At 40.3% G+C, this 18,600-nt stretch overlaps 1 protein-coding gene and 1 pseudogene across 3 annotated transcripts in view; one reads left to right on the forward strand and one right to left on the reverse strand.

Annotated features, from left to right (window-relative positions):
- The window catches only part of TICRR (TOPBP1 interacting checkpoint and replication regulator), a 52,287-nt gene that overhangs the window by 27,307 nt on the left and 6,380 nt on the right, over window positions 1–18,600 (forward strand). For all 3 annotated transcript variants that reach the window (XM_077872054.1, XM_077872064.1, XM_077872075.1), the window contains exons 16-18: window positions 9,252–9,342; window positions 10,439–10,500; window positions 11,590–11,724. In XM_077872054.1, coding sequence (XP_077728180.1) covers window positions 9,252–9,342; window positions 10,439–10,500; window positions 11,590–11,724 — 288 coding nt within the window. The remainder of the gene's footprint in view (window positions 1–9,251; window positions 9,343–10,438; window positions 10,501–11,589; window positions 11,725–18,600) is intronic.
- LOC144290731 (serine/arginine-rich splicing factor 10 pseudogene) lies at window positions 1,771–2,648 on the reverse strand (annotated as a pseudogene).

Genomic DNA, 18,600 nt, shown 5'->3' on the forward strand with positions numbered 1-18,600 from the left:
TTGAAATATCAGTTAAAAATTATCTTGCAGTTGTTGAATTGCAAGAATTCTTTATATATTGTAGATATTAGTCCCTCATCAGATACATGATTTGCAGATATTTGATCCGGTCTGTGGGTTGTCTTTTCACTTTGATAGTGCCCTTCAATACACAAAGTTTTTAATTTTGATGAAGTCTATTTTTTTTTAAAGATTTTATTTATTTATTCATGGTAGATATATATGTAGAGAGGCAGAGACACAGGCAGAGGGAGAAGCAGGCTCCATGCACCAGGAGCCCGACGTGGGACTCGATCCCGGGTCTCCAGGATCGCGCCCCGGGCCTAAGGCAGGCGCCAAACCACTGCGCCACCCAGGGATCCCCGATGAAGTCTATTTTTTTTTTTTAATTTTTATTTATTTATGATAGAGAGAGAGAGAGAGGCAGAGACACAGGCAGAGGGAGAAGCAGGCTCCATGCACCAGGAGCCTGACGTGGGACTCGATCCCGGGTCTCCAGGATCGCGCCCCGGGCCTATGGCAGGCGCCAAACCACTGCGCCACCCAGGGATCCCTGATGAAGTCTATTTTAAAGCAATTTATGAATTTTTGTCATTGCTTATGCTTTTGGTGTCATAGCTTAAAAAAAACAGTACTTAATCCAATTTTAGAGTGTAAGCTGTTACATTTCAGTCTTTGATCCATTTTGAGTTAACTTTTGTGCATTATTTTGTGTGAGATGGGAGCCTAATGTCATTCTCTTGTATGTGGCTATCCTGTTGTCTCAGTCCCATTTGTTGAAAAGGCTTCTTTCCTCATTGAGTTATTGTGGCATCTTGGTCAAAAGTCAGTTGACCACATATTTTAAGGTGTTAATTCTTTTTTAAATGTTAGGTAGAATTCAGCAGTAAGCCATCTAGTCCTGAGTATTTCTTTGTGGGAAGTTTTTTGATAACTAATTCCATCCTTTACTTGTTACAGGTTTATTTAGATTTTCTGTTTCTTCTTGAGTCTCTTTTCAGTGTTTGTGTCTTTCTAAGAATTAGTTTCTTCTTGGTGATCTAATTTGCTGTTAATACAAGTTGTTCATAGTATTCCCTTAATAATCCTTTGTATTTCTGTGAGGTTGATATCTATCGTCCTTCTTTCATAGTAGTTTGGGTTTTCCCTCTTGGTCAGTCTAGTTAAAGGTTTGTCAATTTAATGATCTGTTCAAAGAACCAACTTTTGGTTTCATTGATTTTTCTGTTTTTAATTCTTGCTTTCATTTATTTCCTTTTTTTTTTTTTTTTTTTTTTTTTTTTGCATTTGCCATTTATTTCCTATGCAATCTTTATCATTTCCTTCCTTCTGCTTGCTTTGGTATTAGTTTGATCTTTTTGAGCTTTTAAGGTTGAGGTTAATGATTTGAGATATTTTTCTTTTTTAATACAAGCATTACAGGTATAGATTCCCTTCTAAGCACTGTTTTAACTGTATCTTGTAAGTCGGGGTTGTGTTTTCATTATCTCAAAATATTTTCTAATTTCCCATGTGATTTCTTCTTTGACTCATCGGTCATTTAGGAGTACGTTGACCTCCATGTATTTGTGAGTTTCCCAAATTTCTTTCTGTTGATAATTTCTAATTTCATTCCATTGTGGTTGGAGAACAAACCTTGTATTTCATTATTAATTTTATTAAGACTTATTTTATGCTTTCCCATTTGTCCTGTAATGGAGAATGTTCTGTGTGTATTTGAGAATAGTGTGTGTTCTCTTCTTGCTAGGTGGAGTGCATTACTATTCATCTGTTTGACCCATTTATTTTATAACTGAAAATTAATTCCCTTTATCTTTTTGATTCATCCCTCACTCACCTCCCCTCTGGCAACCACCAGTTCCATGTATGTAAGAGTCCGGGGTTTTAAATTAAATTTTATTTTATTTTAAGTTGAATTTCCTTTTATTTGTCCTAAAATGCTTACTTTCAAACTTGAAGGGACTTCATTTATTCCATGTAGTTTTGATAACATTCTTTTTTATCTTTTCAGACCAGAGTCAGAATATTCGTACAGTATTCATACTGCATCTTCCATCCACCCTTTGGTCACTTGAACTGCCCTTTGGTTCTTTTTATGCTTTCTCAGATCTGTCTTGTAGTAAACAGAACTGTACTGAGTATTCCAGCTGTGGTTTGGTCTGTATTGTCGGAATGGCTTCTGCTATGCTGTGGTCTTCCAGCCAATCTACTGTTTCTAGGTCTATAAGATCTTCTATGGTTGTAATCAAAGGACTGGCTTCTTGATCTTCTTTCATAACTTGAGCTTCTAGAATGTCTATATCTGTCATAATCATCATAGTGTGAAGAACTGTACTCATTCCTCCCTTCCTTGACTTTCATTTGATTTGGAGTCTTCCAATCCCCTATGCAAACTGTATTTCAATTTGGTGTCCACAAATCCATTTTTTGTCCAAATTATGTAAAGCATCTTCAGCATCATGGACATCCTCAAATTGAACATAAGCAAATCCTCTTGGATGGCGTGTGTAGAAGAAACCAAGTGGAACATACACATCAACTATAGGACCATAATGACCAAATTCTCATCATAAATCTTCCGACCTGGTATCGTCAACCACATTCCTTATGAACAGAGACATGTTGTTGGGGCGCAGGTAGCAGGACATGACGGCGACATGAGTCTCAGCAGGGGGAACTAAGAGGCTCAGTAAACCATTCACGGATCTGGCGACATGGATCCTCAGACAGCCAGAGGGTTCCACTACCTGTTTTGTGTTTTAGATTCCACGTGTAAGTGAAACCATATGGTATTTGTCTTTCTCTGACTTAATTCACTTAGCAAAATACCCTGTAGGACGATTCATGTTGTCATAGATATCAAGATCTCATTCTTTTTAATGACTGAGTAATATTCCATTGTACATATACCACATCTTCTTTATCCATCCATCTATCAATGGACACTTGGGTTACTTCCATATCTTGGCTGTTATAAAGCTGCAGTAAATATAGGGGTGCTTATGTCTTTTTGAATTAGTGGTTTCATTTTCTCTGGGTAAATACCAGTAGTGGAATTATTGGATCATATGGTAATTCTATTTTTACTTTATTTTTATTTTTATTTTTTTATTTTTACTTTTTTTTAAGGAACCTTCATACTGTTTTCCCCCAGTGGTTGCATCAGCTTGTATTCCACCAATGGTGCATGGGGATATCTCTTTTTTCCCCATATCCTCGCCAACACTTGTTTCTTGTGTTTTTGATTTCAGCCGTTCTGACAGGTGTGAGGTGGTATCTCGTAGTTTTGATTTGAATTTCCCTGATGATGAGTGATGTTGAGCATCTTTTTATGTGTCTGTTTGCCATCTGTTATATCTTTAGAGGAATATTTGTTCATGTCTTTGCTCATTTTTTTTTTTTAAGATTTTATTTATTCATGAAAGACAGAGAGAGAGAGGCAGAGACATAGGCAGAGGGAGAAGCAGGCTTCCTGTGGGGAGCCTGATGCAGGACTCTATCCCCAGACCCTGGGATCACGCCTTGAGCCAAAGGCAAATGCTCAACCGTTGAGCCACCCAGGTGTCTCTCTTCTGCCCATTTTTAATTGGATTATATTTCAGTTCTGACTTGTCCTGAGTCTTTATATATTTTGATAGTAACCTTTTATTGGATATGTCATTTGCAAATATCTTCTCCCACTCAGTAGGTTGCCTTGTGATTTTGTTTCCTTTGCTGTGCATAAGCTTTTTTATATTTTGATGTAATCCCAATGGTTTATTTTTGCTTTTGTTTCTCTTGCCCAAGGAGACATATATAGAAAGAAGTTGCTAAGGATGATGTCAGAGAAGTTACTGCCTGTGTTCTTTTCTAGTTTTTTTATGGTTTCAGGTCTCACATTTAGGTCTAATACATTTTATTTTTTTTGTTTGCCATGAGAAAGTGGTCCAGTTTGATTTTTTTTTTTTCATGGAGCTGTCCAGTTTTCCCAACACCATTTATTGAGGAGATTGTCTTTTTCCCAATGCATATTTTTGCCTCCTTTGTTGTAGATGAATTGACCATATAAGTGTGATTTATTTCTGGGCTTTGTATTCTGTTCCTTGATCTATGAGTCTGTTTTTTTGCCAATACCATACTGTTTTGATTACTGCAGCGTTGTAGTATATCTTGAAATCTGCAAATAGTGACAGTTTGACTTCTTCCTTACCAGTTTGGATGCCTTTTTATTTCTTGTTTGATTGCTGCAGCTTGGACATCTAGCACTGTGTTGAAAAGTAGTTGAGAGGGGGCACCTGGGTAGCTCAGCGGCTAAGCATCTGCCTTCGGCTCAGAGGAGTCCCGCATTGGGCTTCCCCCAGGGAGCCTGTTTCTCCCTCTATCTATGTCTCTGCCTCTCTCTGTGTGTCTCATGAGTAAATAAATAAAATCTTTAAAAAATTTTAAATTAAGAAATTAGTTGAGAGTAAACACTCTTGTCTTGTTCCTGGTCTTGAAGAAAAGCTCTGTTTTTCACCATTGAGTATGATGTTAGCTGTGGGGGTTTCTCATCTATGGCCTTATTACATTGAGGTATGTTCCCTCTAAACCTAAACTTTGCTGAGAGTTTTTATCATGAATGGATATTGTAGTTTGTCACATGCTTTTTCTTTTCTGGGATGATCATATGGTTTGTATTCTTTCTCGTTTGTGTGAAGTATCACATTAATTTGCAAATATTGAATCACTCTTGCATCTTCGGAATAAATCCTACTTGATTGTGGTGAATGATTTTTTAATGTATTGTTGTATTCAGTTTGCTAATATTTTGTTGAAGATTTTTACCTCTGGTAATCGGAGATACTGGTCTGTAGTTATTCTATAGTATCTTTGGTTTTGGTATCAAGGTAATGCTGGCCTTCTTGAATGAACTTACAATTTTCCTCCTCTTTTATTCTTTGGAATATTGAAAATTTGGTTTCTTTTAATTTTTGTCACTTTATTGATATTCTCATTTTGTTCATATATTGTTTTCCTGATATCCTTTAGTAATTCATGATTTTCTTGAGCTCATTAAGCATATTTAGAAAACTTGATTTGATGTCCTTGACCAGTGATTCTAATGTCTAGGATCTCTTGAGGATGGTTTACATCAAATTCGTTTTTTTCCTGTGAATGGGCTCTACTTCTCTGTTCTTTGTATTCTTTGTTGAAAATTTGACATTCTGAGTATTATAATGTGGTAACTCTGGAAACCAGATTCTCCCACTTGCTAATCGTTGTGTATTGAGAGCGTTAGCTCTGGTTTTTTTTTTTTTCTCTCTCTGTTTTCTAAGCTTTTTGTAAAGTTTGTATTCCATGTGTGTGTGGTCACTGAAGTTTGTTCTGTTATCTCTGTGGTTAATCAGTGACCTGACAAAGATTTCCTTAAATGTCTTGACTCCAAAAAGGGAAAAGCAAGAGGGTATACTTGTCTCTTAAATCTTCCCAGGGGTGGGGACCCGGATGGCTCAGTGATTTAGCGCCTGCCTTCAGCCCAGGGTGTGATCCTGGAGACCTGGGATCCCACATCAGGCTCCCAGCATGGAGCCTGCTTCTCCCTCTGCCTCTCTCTCTCTCTCTCTCTCTCTCTCTCTCTGTCTTTCATGAATAAATAAATAAAATCTTAAAAAAAAAATCTTCCCGGGGTGGGACACGTGGATGGCTCAGTTGGTTGTGTCTGACTCTTGATTTCAGGGTTGTGAGATAGAGCCCCATGTTGGGCTGTATGTTCCATGTGAAGTCCACTTGAGAGTTTTTCTCTCCCTCTACCCATCCCCCACTTACTCTCAAGCATGCTCACTCTCTCTCTCCCTCAAAATCTTTAAAAAAAAAAAAAAAAATCTTCCCAGGAGTGCATTGAGGGAAAACTACTGCATCCTGAGAAGTTCAAAACCAGGGCAAGCACCTGCATCAGCCCTTCAGGGATCCATCAGATTGACCAAAACACACAACCCCAAGTTTGGAAGACAGGGTGTTTACTGTCTGTCTGCACTACCTCGAGCCAGCTGCTCCCAGAATGTGGACCTCTCCCATAGAGGTGGAGCGAAGCTGAGGAAAAGAGATCATAGCTGTTTATGCATGGCATTCCCTTACCAAAAATCAGCATCTTCCTTTCATATAAAGCATTTTCCTCATTGTTATAAGTATCCAGTTGGGTTCCATAGCTCCAAAATATTTGATTCTGATCATTTCTCCCCCTAGTTTACTAATTGTTTCAGTGGGGAGACCAATCCTAAGAGCTTCTTACACCAGTGTTGTATGACATTACCCCCCCGCCCCGCCCCGCCAGGGATTATGATTAATATCTTGTAACAGCCTCATTCAGATGAATACCAATTTAATTTCAGTAGTGTTGAAGAACTTTGCTCTTATAAATTCAGTTGTTTCCTACCTCCTCCTTTGTACTATATTGTCATACACATCACATCTTTGTACATTGTATGCTTCTCAGCACCAATATATTTTTTATTTTTATTTAGGTCTTTTTTTTTTTTTTTTTAAGTAGGCTCCATAACCCAGTTTGGAGCCCAACACGGGTTCAAATTCAGGACTCTTGAGATCAAAACCCAAGCTGAGATCAAGAGTCCGACACCTAACCAATCAAGCCACTCAGGCACCCCCATCAATACCAATTTATAATTATCACTTTATCTTTTAACTCCTAGGAGAAAAAGAGTTACAAACAAAAAATGCTTTTGTGCTATACATTATATTTATTTATGTAGTTCCTTCACTGGTACTCTTTAATTCTTCCCATGGATTGGTCTCACTCTTGAGTGCCCTTTCCTTTTGGCCTGAAGGACTCCCTCTAGTGGGGCAGATCTGCTACTTAAAAATTGTATTTTGTTTTTTGGGGGAGGGGAGTTTGTTTTTAATCTGGGAATGTACTAATTTTCCTTCATTTTGAACAATAATTTGCTGGATATAGATTTTTCAGTTGAGTCCTTTTCAGCGCTTTGAATATACCATCACATTATCTTTTATCCTTTCTTTCTGTTGAGAAATCAGCTTTACCCTTCTAGAGGATCCCTTATACTTGATGAATTCCCTGCTCTTTGGCTCCTTTCAAGGTCCTATCTTTCTTTGACTTCTGACAGTTTATGATTTGTGCAGGTGTGGATCTCTTTGACTTTATCCTTCTTGGGTCATTGAGGTTCTTGGATATGTAATGTCTTTCATCAGACTTGGGATTTTTTCAGCCAGTATTTCTTCAGATGTTCTTTGTGCTTCTCTCTCCTCCTCAGACTCCCAGTACGTGGATGTTATGCTTGATGGTGTCTCACAGATGTCCGAGACGGTTTCTCTTCATCCTTTTGCTTTCTGTCTCTCGGATTGGTTAATCTGAATTAACCCATCTTCACATTTGTTGATTCTTCTCCCACCTCCTATTTAATAAGTTTTTCATTTTTCAGCTTTAGAATTTCTGTTTGGTTCTTTTTTAGGATTTCTGTCTTTATTGACCTTCTCTATGGGGCAAGTCTTCAGTCTCATACTTCCCTCTGGTTCTTTGGATGTGGTCTTTGTATTTCAAATAGCTCTTTTAAAGTCTTGGTCTAATATATCCGATGTTTGGAATTCCTCAGGGACTGCTTCTCTTTTCCTGCGCCTGGGCTAACCTCTGTTTCTTTGCATGTCTTATTTTGTACTGAGCACTGCACCTCACAAAGGCAGTTCTGACAGCCAGACCTGTCCCTTCCCAACCAGGGTTTGTTGTTATCGTTAGTGCTTTTGTTGGCTTAGTAACTTTGCTGAACTACCTTAAAGTCTATTCTGTCTCGTGTGGCCACTGACATCTGCTCACTTAGCTTAAGTGATCCCACTAACGATGCGACAGATTTCCTTTAATGTCTGGAACCAGTTAGTTTCTCAGCTCCTGCTGAGGGCCCTAGGTGAGCTGGCTCATTCCTTCAGAGAGAACGAAAACTGCCTGGCTAAATGTGGGAGGCCTTGAGGGTAGTCATGGGTGACAGCTTCAGCCTTAGTGGTTTATTCTGGGCTTAGGTTCCCAGGAATATGGTGGAGGTTTGCAGAGGCCCCTACAGATGTCTCCTTTCCCAGTGTTCCCCTTTAAACTTTTGGTTAGCCTGTTGTTTGCCCCAGCTGTTAGCAGTCTCTCTGGCAGCAGTGATGTTTACAGTTGCTGCCGACTGGCTTCAGTAAGTGTTCCCTGGAAAGAGGTTGTTTGCACTGGGTGAGTTCTGTGTCGGGTCAAATAGAGACCACCCCTGCGTGTGGGGTTTTGCAGGAAACTGCCAGACGGGTCAGATAATGAGATCTGGGAATGGTGTTTTGGAGGAACCTTAGCCCCGTTCACAGGCCCCTGGGCTGTTGGTTTGCACAGTGATTGCAGTCTGTTGGTTCTCAAGGCTGCAGGACCGGGGAGAGGAGGGACCTGGGCAAGATAAAGTTCTGTGAAGCTCACTCTTACTGGGATTCACTGTTTTTGTTGGATAAATACTCCATGGATTGTAATAAACTGGTTAGTTTCCAGAGTTCTAAAAAAGCTGATTTTGCCTATTTTTGCCCAGTGTTCTCATTCCTTTTATGGAGAAGAGTTATTTCAGAGGTCCTTATGCCACATTCCTGCTGAAATCACTTCTTTTCCTAGTCACTTGTAACTCCTTTTAAACTAGTCCTCCTATGAGCAGCTTGGTTACATACTCTACTGGGGAAATTTATGCCAGCTAGCTGGATCTTACTATTAAATACCTTAATATCTGCATGGCATATCAGCATTTTCACATACTTTATTTCATTTAATCATAAATGAAAGAACTGATGAGTGAATGTATTAGCTTTAATAAGTGTATTTCATTTTTTTCAGAATTGCTTATTAGAGAATAATTTTAGGATTTTATTTATTTATTTGGGAGAGAGAGAGCGAGAGAGCACAAGCAGGGAGGAGAGGGAGAAGCAGGCTCTTTGCTCAGCATGTAGGGCTTGATCCCAGAACCCTGGGATCATGACCCAAGCTGAAAGCAGCCGCTTAACCCACTGAGTCACTCAGGCCCCCGAGAATAATTTTACGATATTTTACATTGGCTTACTATTTAATCTCTTATGCTGATGAGCTGTTGTATCATGTTAAATTGAGTCCTTTGGTGAGACTTTAGTCTAAAAACCATTAAGTGAAAACAAGCAAAAACCACTCTAGCATGAGTAGTAAGCCATACATAAGTTCAAACTGCCCCCTTTGCCTTGTTGGTGCTTCTTGATAAGGTTAAATGAAATTTATGCCATTTACATTTTAGGTTATCATAGACTGTTGACTAGGAGTGTGGCTGAAACTCCAGTACATAAGCAAGTGTCCAGAAGGCTTCTTCACAGACAAATCAAGGGCAGGTGAGAACATCCTTGTCTAGCTGCTTTGTGCATCCACACGGCCTTGCTAAAGATCCTGTGGGCCACTGTCCATCATCTCAACCCTCTCATGATGTAGGTCTTAACTGTCTTATAACCAAAAAGCATTTAACATTCTATAAATTCCATGAGGGCTGGAGAACCATACAGAATGTACTTTTTGTTTCACTTACTTCATTTGCCATAATTGAAATTTATCCGTGGTGTTGCATATGTCCACAGTTCATCCTGTGTGTGTGTGTGTGTGGTACGCGCGCGCGCGCTGAGAAGCATTCCATCAAATGGATATTCCACATTTTTAAAAAGCATTCATAATTGGACGGAGGGAGTCCTCATTGCTGCTGAGCAAGCCTGGAAGTCTAGGATCTCAGCTTGGCCTCTGGGTGTGGTTGGGCCACAGTTTTCCGTGACAGTTAGCATCTGAAAGTTTGTCATGTGAGGCTGCTCCTTTCCTGGTTCTTTCGCTAGAGAGAACTGGGTTTCCTTAGGGCAGTTTTTGTTCCTGTTCATATATCTGGGTTGTCTGTTCCCCCAGCACCCAGTCTGGGATTTATGAAGCAAAAAGGGATCTCTGGGAGCTTATTGCCCTGTCTCACCTGGGGTTCTGAGGACCTCAGCCAGTTTGCTTCTTCCTGCCACCTTTTAGTCTGTAAGTCATTTTATATATAAGAATGTTGTTATCATTAGTGCTTTTGTTGGGGCTTTTTATGTCCAGGGCTTTTTAGCTGCACTTAACAGAAACAATAGGGAGGGGCTTGTCAAGGCTTCTTCTAGACATTATTTGTGTACAGACTTTATACACTTGTATAAGATATCTACACAAATTGCAAGAAGTAAAATTGGTGGTTTAGATGGCATACATATTTCTAATTAATTTTTACATTGTAAAACTGCTTCCCGAAAAAATGTTCTATTTTACTTTGGACAGTAAAGCATATGAGAGTGCGTGCCAACACTGGTGTTATCAAACTCTGTGGTCTTTATTGCTTTGTGAGGCGAGAGGCTCTCTCTTTAATGTGCATTAAGTATGTTAATAATGAGTGATGCTGAATAATCTTTATGCCTTTTGTTCCTTAAGGTCCTCTGATCCTGGTCCTGATATTAACATTGTTGAAGAGTCCCCAGAAAAAGGAGCAGACGGTATTTACCTACAGTTGCTTTTTGTTGCCTTTTTTTTTTTTTTTAAAGTAGGCTCCTCACCCAATGTGGAGCCCAACTCGGGGCTTGAACTCACGACCCTGAGATCAAGACCTCAGCTGAGATCAAGAATCAGATGCCTAACCAACTGAGACACTGAGATGTCCCTGTTTTGTGTTGCATTTTAACTAGTTTCTATGAAAGCCCTTCTGTACTTGTGCTATCAATTAGCATATCCTAGGATATTTTACAGACATTGTGATAGCTCTGGGCCCACAGTATAAATCAGTAAATATTTATTAGTAAATGTTCTCTTACACAGAATTTACCCAAGGGATTTCTGGAGAAATTTTTTTACACAGTAGAAATGGACATCAGGGTACAGTCTAACCACTGTGTAATACAAAAAAGGGCTATTGTTTATTTTAAAAGAACATGTAGGGGCATGCACCTGGTTGGGTCCATCAGTAGAAGATAGAGCTCTAGATCTTAGGGTTGTGAGTTTAAGTTTCGTGTTTGGTGTAGAGATTACTTAGAAATAAAATGTTCAAAAACAGGTGATACAGAAGTTTCCCCCAAAACAAGAAAACCACTTCTTTTTTAATGATTCAAGTAATTTGTTTATTGAAGAAAAATTAGAAGCCAAGTTTTTAACAATTGCTTGATAATCCCACAATTCAGAAATACTGTTAAGATTTTAGTTTTAGTAATACTTAGAGGTGTTGTTTCTATACAAATGTATATAACATAAACATGAAAACTGCAATTTCTAAATTAAAAAAATTTTTTACAAAAGTCACACTATACACACCTTTTTTTTTTTTTTTTTTTTAAACCCAACACAATGGTTAAAGGGTGGCAGTTTGAAACTTCTGAAGGGACTGTCTAGAGGGTCAGTGGTTGTTTTTGGACTTTGGGGCTATATATCATACCCCTTGTAGCTTTGTTAAAATACTTTAGAAATCTCAAAGTTAGTAATTTGTCAAATTTTTATCATGTGTGTGGCACTACATAAATTTGACCCATTTCATAAATGGAAAATGTAAAGTTTGCATTTCTACCTTGTTATAAACTACAAATCTGCTTTTGCAGAAGTAAGCTTGAGACGAAGTCCTCGAATCAAGCAATTGTCATTCAGCAGGACAAATTCTGGTTCCTTCTACTCTGGGTCTCAGCCAAAGTCTCGAAGTGTGCAAAGAGTTCACTCATTCCAGCAAGAAAAGTCAGGTAACATGCTTGCCCATCTGCCTTCAGAAGTCTGTGCCTACTTCGTGGGAAGTGGTTTTGGGAAGAGTACAAAATTTGACATTTTCTTTCTTGACATTGGAGCAGTAGAATAGGTATGCCCATTAGAGGTTCAGGGTGATGAATAATCCATGGCCTTAACAGTGTCCTCCCTTTGGATTCTTACAGCTGGTCCATACTATCCTTAGAGGTAATTATTCATTTAACAGGAATTACCCATTATTTCCACCTTGTGTTCATATTCTTTTTTTTTTTCTTTTTATTTATTTATTTTTTTATTGGTGTTCAATTTACTAACATACAGAATAACACCCAGTGCCCGTCACCCATTCACTCCCACCCCCCACCCTCCTCCCCTTCTACCACCCCTAGTTCGTTTCCCAGAGTTAGCAGTCTTTACGTTCTGTCTCCCTTTCTGATATTTCCCACACATTTCTTCTCCCTTCCCTTATTTTCCCTTTCACTATTATTTATATTCCCCAAATGAATGAGAACATATAATGTTTGTCCTTCTCCGACTGACTTACTTCACTCAGCATAATACCCTCCAGTTCCATCCACGTTGAAGCAAATGGTGGGTATTTGTCATTTCTAATAGCTGAGTAATATTCCATTGTATACATAAACCACATCTTCTTTATCCATTCATCTTTCGTTGGACACCGAGGCTCCTTCCACAGTTTGGCTATTGTGGCCATTGCTGCTAGAAACATCGGGGTGCAGGTGTCCCGGCGTTTCATTGCATTTGTATCTTTGGGGTAAATCCCCAACAGTGCAATTGCTGGGTCGTAGGGCAGGTATATTTTTAACTGTTTGAGGAACCTCCACACAGTTTTCCAGAGTGGCTGCACCAGTTCACATTCCCACCAACAGTGTAAGAGGGTTCCCTTTTCTCCGCATCCTCTCCAACATTTGTTGTTTCCTGCCTTGTTAATTTTCCCCATTCTCACTGGTGTGAGGTGGTATCTCATTGTAGTTTTGATTTGTATTTCCCTGATGGCAAGTGATGCAGAGCATTTTCTCATATGCATGTTGGCCATGTCTATGTCTTCCTCTGTGAGATTTCTGTTCATGTCTTTTGCCCATTTCATGATTGGATTGTTTGTTTCTTTGGTGTTGAGTTTAATAAGTTCTTTATAGATCTTGGAAACTAGCCCTTTATCTGAGATGTCATTTGCAAATATATTCTCCCATTCTGTAGGTTGTCTTTGAGTTTTGTTGACTGTATGTGCAAAAACTTCTTATCTTGATGAAGTCCCAATAGTTCATTTTTGCTTTTGTTTCTTTTGCCTTCGTGGATGTATCTTGCAAGAAGTTACTATGGCCGAGTTCAAAAAGGGTGTTGCCTGTGTTCTTCTCTAGGATTTTGATGGAATCTTGTCTCACATTTAGATCTTTCATCCATTTTGAGTTTATCTTTGTGTATGGTGAAAGAGAGTGGTCTAGTTTCATTCTTCTGCATGTGGATGTCCAATTTTCCCAGCACCATTTATTGAAGAGACTGTCTTTCTTCCAATGGATAGTCTTTCCTCCTTTATCGAATATTAGTTGCCCATAAAGTTCAGGGTCCACTTCTGGATTCTCTATTCTGTTCCACTGATCTATGTGTCTGTTTTTGTGCCAGTACCACACTGTCTTGATGACCACAGCTTTGTAGTACAACCTGAAATCTGGCATTGTGATGCCCCCAGATATGGTTTTCTTTTTTAAAATTCCCCTGGCTATTCGGGGTCTTTTCTGATTCCACACAAATCTTAAAATAATTTGTTCTAACTCTCTGAAGAAAGTCCATGGTATTTTGATAGGGATTGCATTAAACGTGTATATTGCCCTGGGTAACATTGACATTTTCACAATATTAATTCTGCCAATCCATGAGCATGGAATATTTTTCCATCTCTTTGTGTCTTCCTCAATTTCTTTCAGAAGTGTTCTATAGTTTTGAGGGTATAGATCCTTTACATCTTTGGTGAGGTTTATTCCTAGGTATCTTATGCTTTTGGGTGCAATTGTAAATGGGATTGACTCCTTAATTTCTCTTTCTTCAGTCTCATTGTTAGTGTATAGAAATGCCACTGACTTCTGGGCATTGATTTTGTATCCTGCCACGCTACCGAATTGCTGTATGAGTTCTAGCAATCTTGGGGTGGAGACTTTTGGGTTTTCTATGTAGAGTATCATGTCATCGGCGAAGAGGGAGAGTTTGACTTCTTCTTTGCCAATTTGAATGCCTTTAATGTCTTTTTGTTGTCTGATTGCTGAGGCTAGGACTTCCAGTACTATGTTGAACAGCAGTGGTGAGAGTGGACATCCCTGTCTTGTTCCTGATCTTAGGGGAAAGGCTCCTAGTGCTTCCCCATTGAGAATGATATTTGCTGTGGGCTTTTCATAGATGGCTTTTAAGATGTTGAGGAATGTTCCCTCTATCCCTACACTCTGAAGAGTTTTGATCAGGAATGGATGCTGTATTTTGTCAAATGCTTTCTCTGCATCCAATGAGAGGATCATATGGTTCTTGGTTTTTCTCTTGCTGATATGATGAATCACATTGATTGTTTTACGGGTGTTGAACCAGCCTTGTGTCCCAGGGATAAATCCTACTTGGTCATGGTGAATAATTTTCTTAATGTACTGTTGGATCCTATTGGCCAGTATCTTGTTGAGAATTTTTGCATCCATGTTCATCAGGGATATTGGTCTGTAATTCTCCTTTTTGGCGGGGTCTTTGTCTGGCTTTGGAATTAAGGTGATGCTGGCTTCATAGAACGAATTTGGAAGTACTCCATCTCTTTCTATCTTTCCAAACAGCTTTAGGAGAATAGGTATGGTTTCTTCTTTAAACGTTTGATAAAATTCCCCTGGGAAGCCATCTGGCCCTGGACTCTTGTGTCTTGGGAGGTTTTTGATGACTACTTCAATTTCCTCCCTGGTTATTGGCCTGTTCAGGTTTTCTATTTCTTCCTGTTCCAGTTTTGGTAGTTTGTGGCTTTCCAGGAATGCGTCCATTTCTTCTAGATTGCCTAATTTATTGGCGTATAGCTGTTCATAATATGTTTTTAAAATCGTTTGTATTTCCTTGGTGTTGGTAGTGATCTCTCCTTTCTCATTCATGATTTTATTTTATTTTATTTATTTATTTATTTTTTTTCATTCATGATTTTATTAATTTGAGTCTTCTCTCTCTTCTTTTTAATAAGGCTGGCTAATGGTTTATCTATCTTATTAATTCTTTCAAAGAACCAACTCCTGGTTCTGTTGATCTGTTCCACAGTTCTTCTGGTCTCGATTTCGTTGAGTTCTGCTCGAATCTTTATTAACTCCCTTCTTCTCTTGGGTGTAGGATCTATTTGCTGTTTTTTCTCTAGCTCCTTTATGTTTAAGGTTAGCTTTTGTATTTGAGTTCTTTCCAGTTTTTGAATGGATGCTTGTATTGCGATGTATTTCCCCCTTAGGACTGCTTTTGCTGCATCCCAAAGATTTTGAACGGTTGTATCTTCATTCTCATTAGTTTCCATGAATCTTTTTAATTCTTCCTTAATTTCCTGGTTGACCCTTTTATCTTTTAGCAGGATGGTCCTTAACCTCCATGTGTTTGAGGTCCTTCCAAACTTCTTGTTGTGATTTAGTTCTAATTTCAAGGCATTATGGTCCGAGAATATGCAGGGGACAATCCCAATCTTTTGGTATCGGTTCAGACCCGATTTGTGACCCAATATGTGGTCTATTCTGGAGAAAGTTCCATGTGCGCTTGAGAAGAATGTGTATTCAGTTGAGTTTGGATGTAAAGTTCTGTAGATATCTGTGAAATCCATCTGGTCCAGTGTATCATTTAAAGCTCTCGTTTCTTTGGAGATGTTGTGCTTAGAAGACCTATCGAGTATAGAAAGAGCTAGATTGAAGTCACCAAGTATAAGTGTATTATTATCTAAGTATTTCTTCACTTTGGTTAATAATTGATTTATATATTTGGCAGCTCCCACATTCGGAGCATATATATTGAGGATTGTTAAGTCCTCTTGTTGAATAGATCCTTTAAGTATGATATAGTGTCCCTCTTCATCTCTCACTACAGTCTTTGGGGTAAATTTTAGTTTATCTGATATAAGGATGGCTACCCCTGCTTTCTTTTGAGGACCATTCGAATGGTAAATGGTTCTCCAACCTTTTATTTTCAGGCTGTAGGTGTCTTTCTGTCTAAAATGAGTCTCTTGTAGACAGCAAATAGATGGGTCCTGCTTTTTTATCCAGTCTGAAACCCTGCGCCTTTTGATGGGGTCATTAAGCCTGTTCACATTCAGAGTTACTATTGAGAGATATGAGTTTAGTGTCATCATGATATCTATTCAGTCTTTGTTTTTGTGGACTGTTCCACTGAACTTCTTCTTAAAGGGGAATTTTAAGAGTCCCCCTTAAAATTTCTTGCAGAGCTGGTTTGGAGGTCACATATTCTTTTAGTTGCTGCCTGTCTTGGAAGCTCTTTATCTCTCCTTCCATTTTGAATGAGAGCCTTGCTGGATAAAGTATTCTTGGTTGCATGTTCTTCTCATTTAGGACCCTGAATATATCCTGCCAGCCCTTTCTGGCCTGCCAGGTCTCTGTGGAGAGGTCTGCTGTTACCCTAATACTCCTCCCCATAAAAGTCAGGGATTTCTTGTCTCTTGCTGCTTTAAGGATCTTCTCCTTATCTTTGGAATTTGCAAGCTTCACAATTAAATGTCGAGGTGTTGAACGGTTTTTATTGATTTTAGGGGGGGATCTCTCTATTTCCTGGATCTGAATGCCTGTTTCCCTTCCCAGATTAGGAAAGTTTTCAGCTAGAATTTGTTCAAATACATATTCTGGCCCTCTGTCCCTTTCGGCGCCCTCGGGAACCCCAATTAAACGTAGGTTTTTCTTCCTCAGGCTGTCGTTTATTTCCCTTAATCTATCTTCATGGTCTTTTAATTGTTTGTCTCTTTTTTCCTCAGTTTCCCTCTTTGCTATCAACTTGTCTTCTATGTCACTCACTCGTTCTTCCACCTCGTTAACCCTCGTCGTTAGGACTTCTAGTTTGGATTGCATCTCATTCAATTGATTTTTAATTTCTGCCTGATTAGCTCTAAATTCTGCAGTCATGAAGTCTCTTGAGTCCTTTATACTTTTTTCTAGAGCCACCAGTAGCTGTATAATAGTGCTTCTGAATTGGCTTTCTGACATTGAATTGTAATCCAGATTTTGTAACTCTGTGGGAGAGAGGACTGTTTCTGATTCTTTCTTTTGAGGTGAGGTTTTCCTTCTAGTCATTTTGCTCAGTGCAGAGTGGCCAAAAGCAAATTGTATTGGGAAAAAGAGAAAAAGAGAGGAGAGAAAGAAGGAAAGAAAAGAGAAAGAGAAAAAAAAAAGGGAAGAAAAAGAAAAAAAAAAACGAAAAAAAAAAAAGAAAAAGAGAAAGAAAAAGAAAGGAGAAAAAAAGGGGGTGGGGGAAGGAAACAAATCAAAAAGCAAAACAAAACAAAAACAACAACAACAAAAAAAAAGAAGAACCACAGGGGAGTATCTTCTGATTCTGTGTTCTTTAAGTCCCTTGGCTTCTCCTGGAAGTTGTCCGTCTAGCTGATCTTCTGGGGGAGGGGCCTGTTGTGCTGATTTTCAGGTGTTAGCACTTGGGGGAGCTGCTGTGCCCCTGCCTGGTGCAGGGCTCAGTGGGGGTTGTTTACCCCGTGAGGCCGCAGGAGGAACAGCCCCAGTGGCGGGGCAGCTCTGGAAACCTGGATTCAGCTCCGGCAGGAACTCCGTCTGCAGGGCCTGGAGGCTCCGGGGCGGGGCCGCTGATCTGCTCAGCTGGGGCAGGAGCGTCCTCGCTGTCCTGGGCCCTCCGGGCCTCTGCCTGTCCCGGGGGGAGGCGGGATCCTGGGCTGTGTCCCGGCGCCCTGTGCTCCGGAGCCTGCGCTGGTGGATTCGCGCTCCCGGGCCGCGCAGCCCCCTCCGCGGAGCCGCCGCCCGAGCCCCTCCGAGCTGCTCCTGGAACCGCGCAGCCCCCTCTGCACGGAGCCTCTTCCTCTGCCCGAGCCCCTCCGAGCTGCTCCCGGGGCCGCGCAGCCCCCTCCGCGGAGCCGCCGCCCGAGCCCCTTCAGCTGCTCCGGGTCCCGCCGGGTCCCGCCGTGCGCGCTGCAGCCCTTAGGGAGCTCGGCGCACTCTCCTGGGCGCGCAGTTGCTCTGTTACTGTCTCAGGGAACCCGAGGGCATCCTCGCCCTCCTGGGTCCTGCTCCAACTCCCTGCGAGCCCCTTTCCGCCCGGGAAGGTTGGTGCAGCTCCTGCTTCTCCGGGACGGGGCTCTCCTGTCCTGGGGACACTCGCCCCGGCCTCAGCCCGGCTCCTCGCGGGGCCCCTCCCCCTTGGAGGCCTTTGTTCCTTTATTTCTTTTTCCCCCGTCTTCCTACCTTGATAGATGCGCGAACTCTTCTCACTGTAGCATTCCAGCTGGTCTCTCTTTAAATCTCAGGCCGAATTCATAGATTTTCAGGATAATTTGAAGGTTTTCTAGGTAGTTTGGTGGAGACAGGTGATTTGGAGACCCTACTCTTCCGCCATCTTGCTCCTCCCTCCCCTCTTATGCTTGTGTTCATATTCTACACTCGGTGTCCTAGGTGGAAGGTGATATGTTTGTACTTCATGCTTTCATCCATCATTGGTTTGGATCCTCAGATACATTTACAAATAGTTTTACTTGCATAATGTAAGGGCTCAGGTTAATATGGAGTCTTATTAAAATTCAAGATGGCAAGAATAATTGTAGCTGCTGGCATAATTAGGTGGGTTCCCTCTCCACTTCCACTTGCTCTAAAAAATTGTGATCTTGTATGGACTGGCTGTTCTAA

The sequence above is a fragment of the Canis aureus genome, chromosome 2 (genome assembly GCF_053574225.1).
Source record: "Canis aureus isolate CA01 chromosome 2, VMU_Caureus_v.1.0, whole genome shotgun sequence".
NCBI classification, from domain to species: Eukaryota; Metazoa; Chordata; class Mammalia; order Carnivora; family Canidae; genus Canis; species Canis aureus.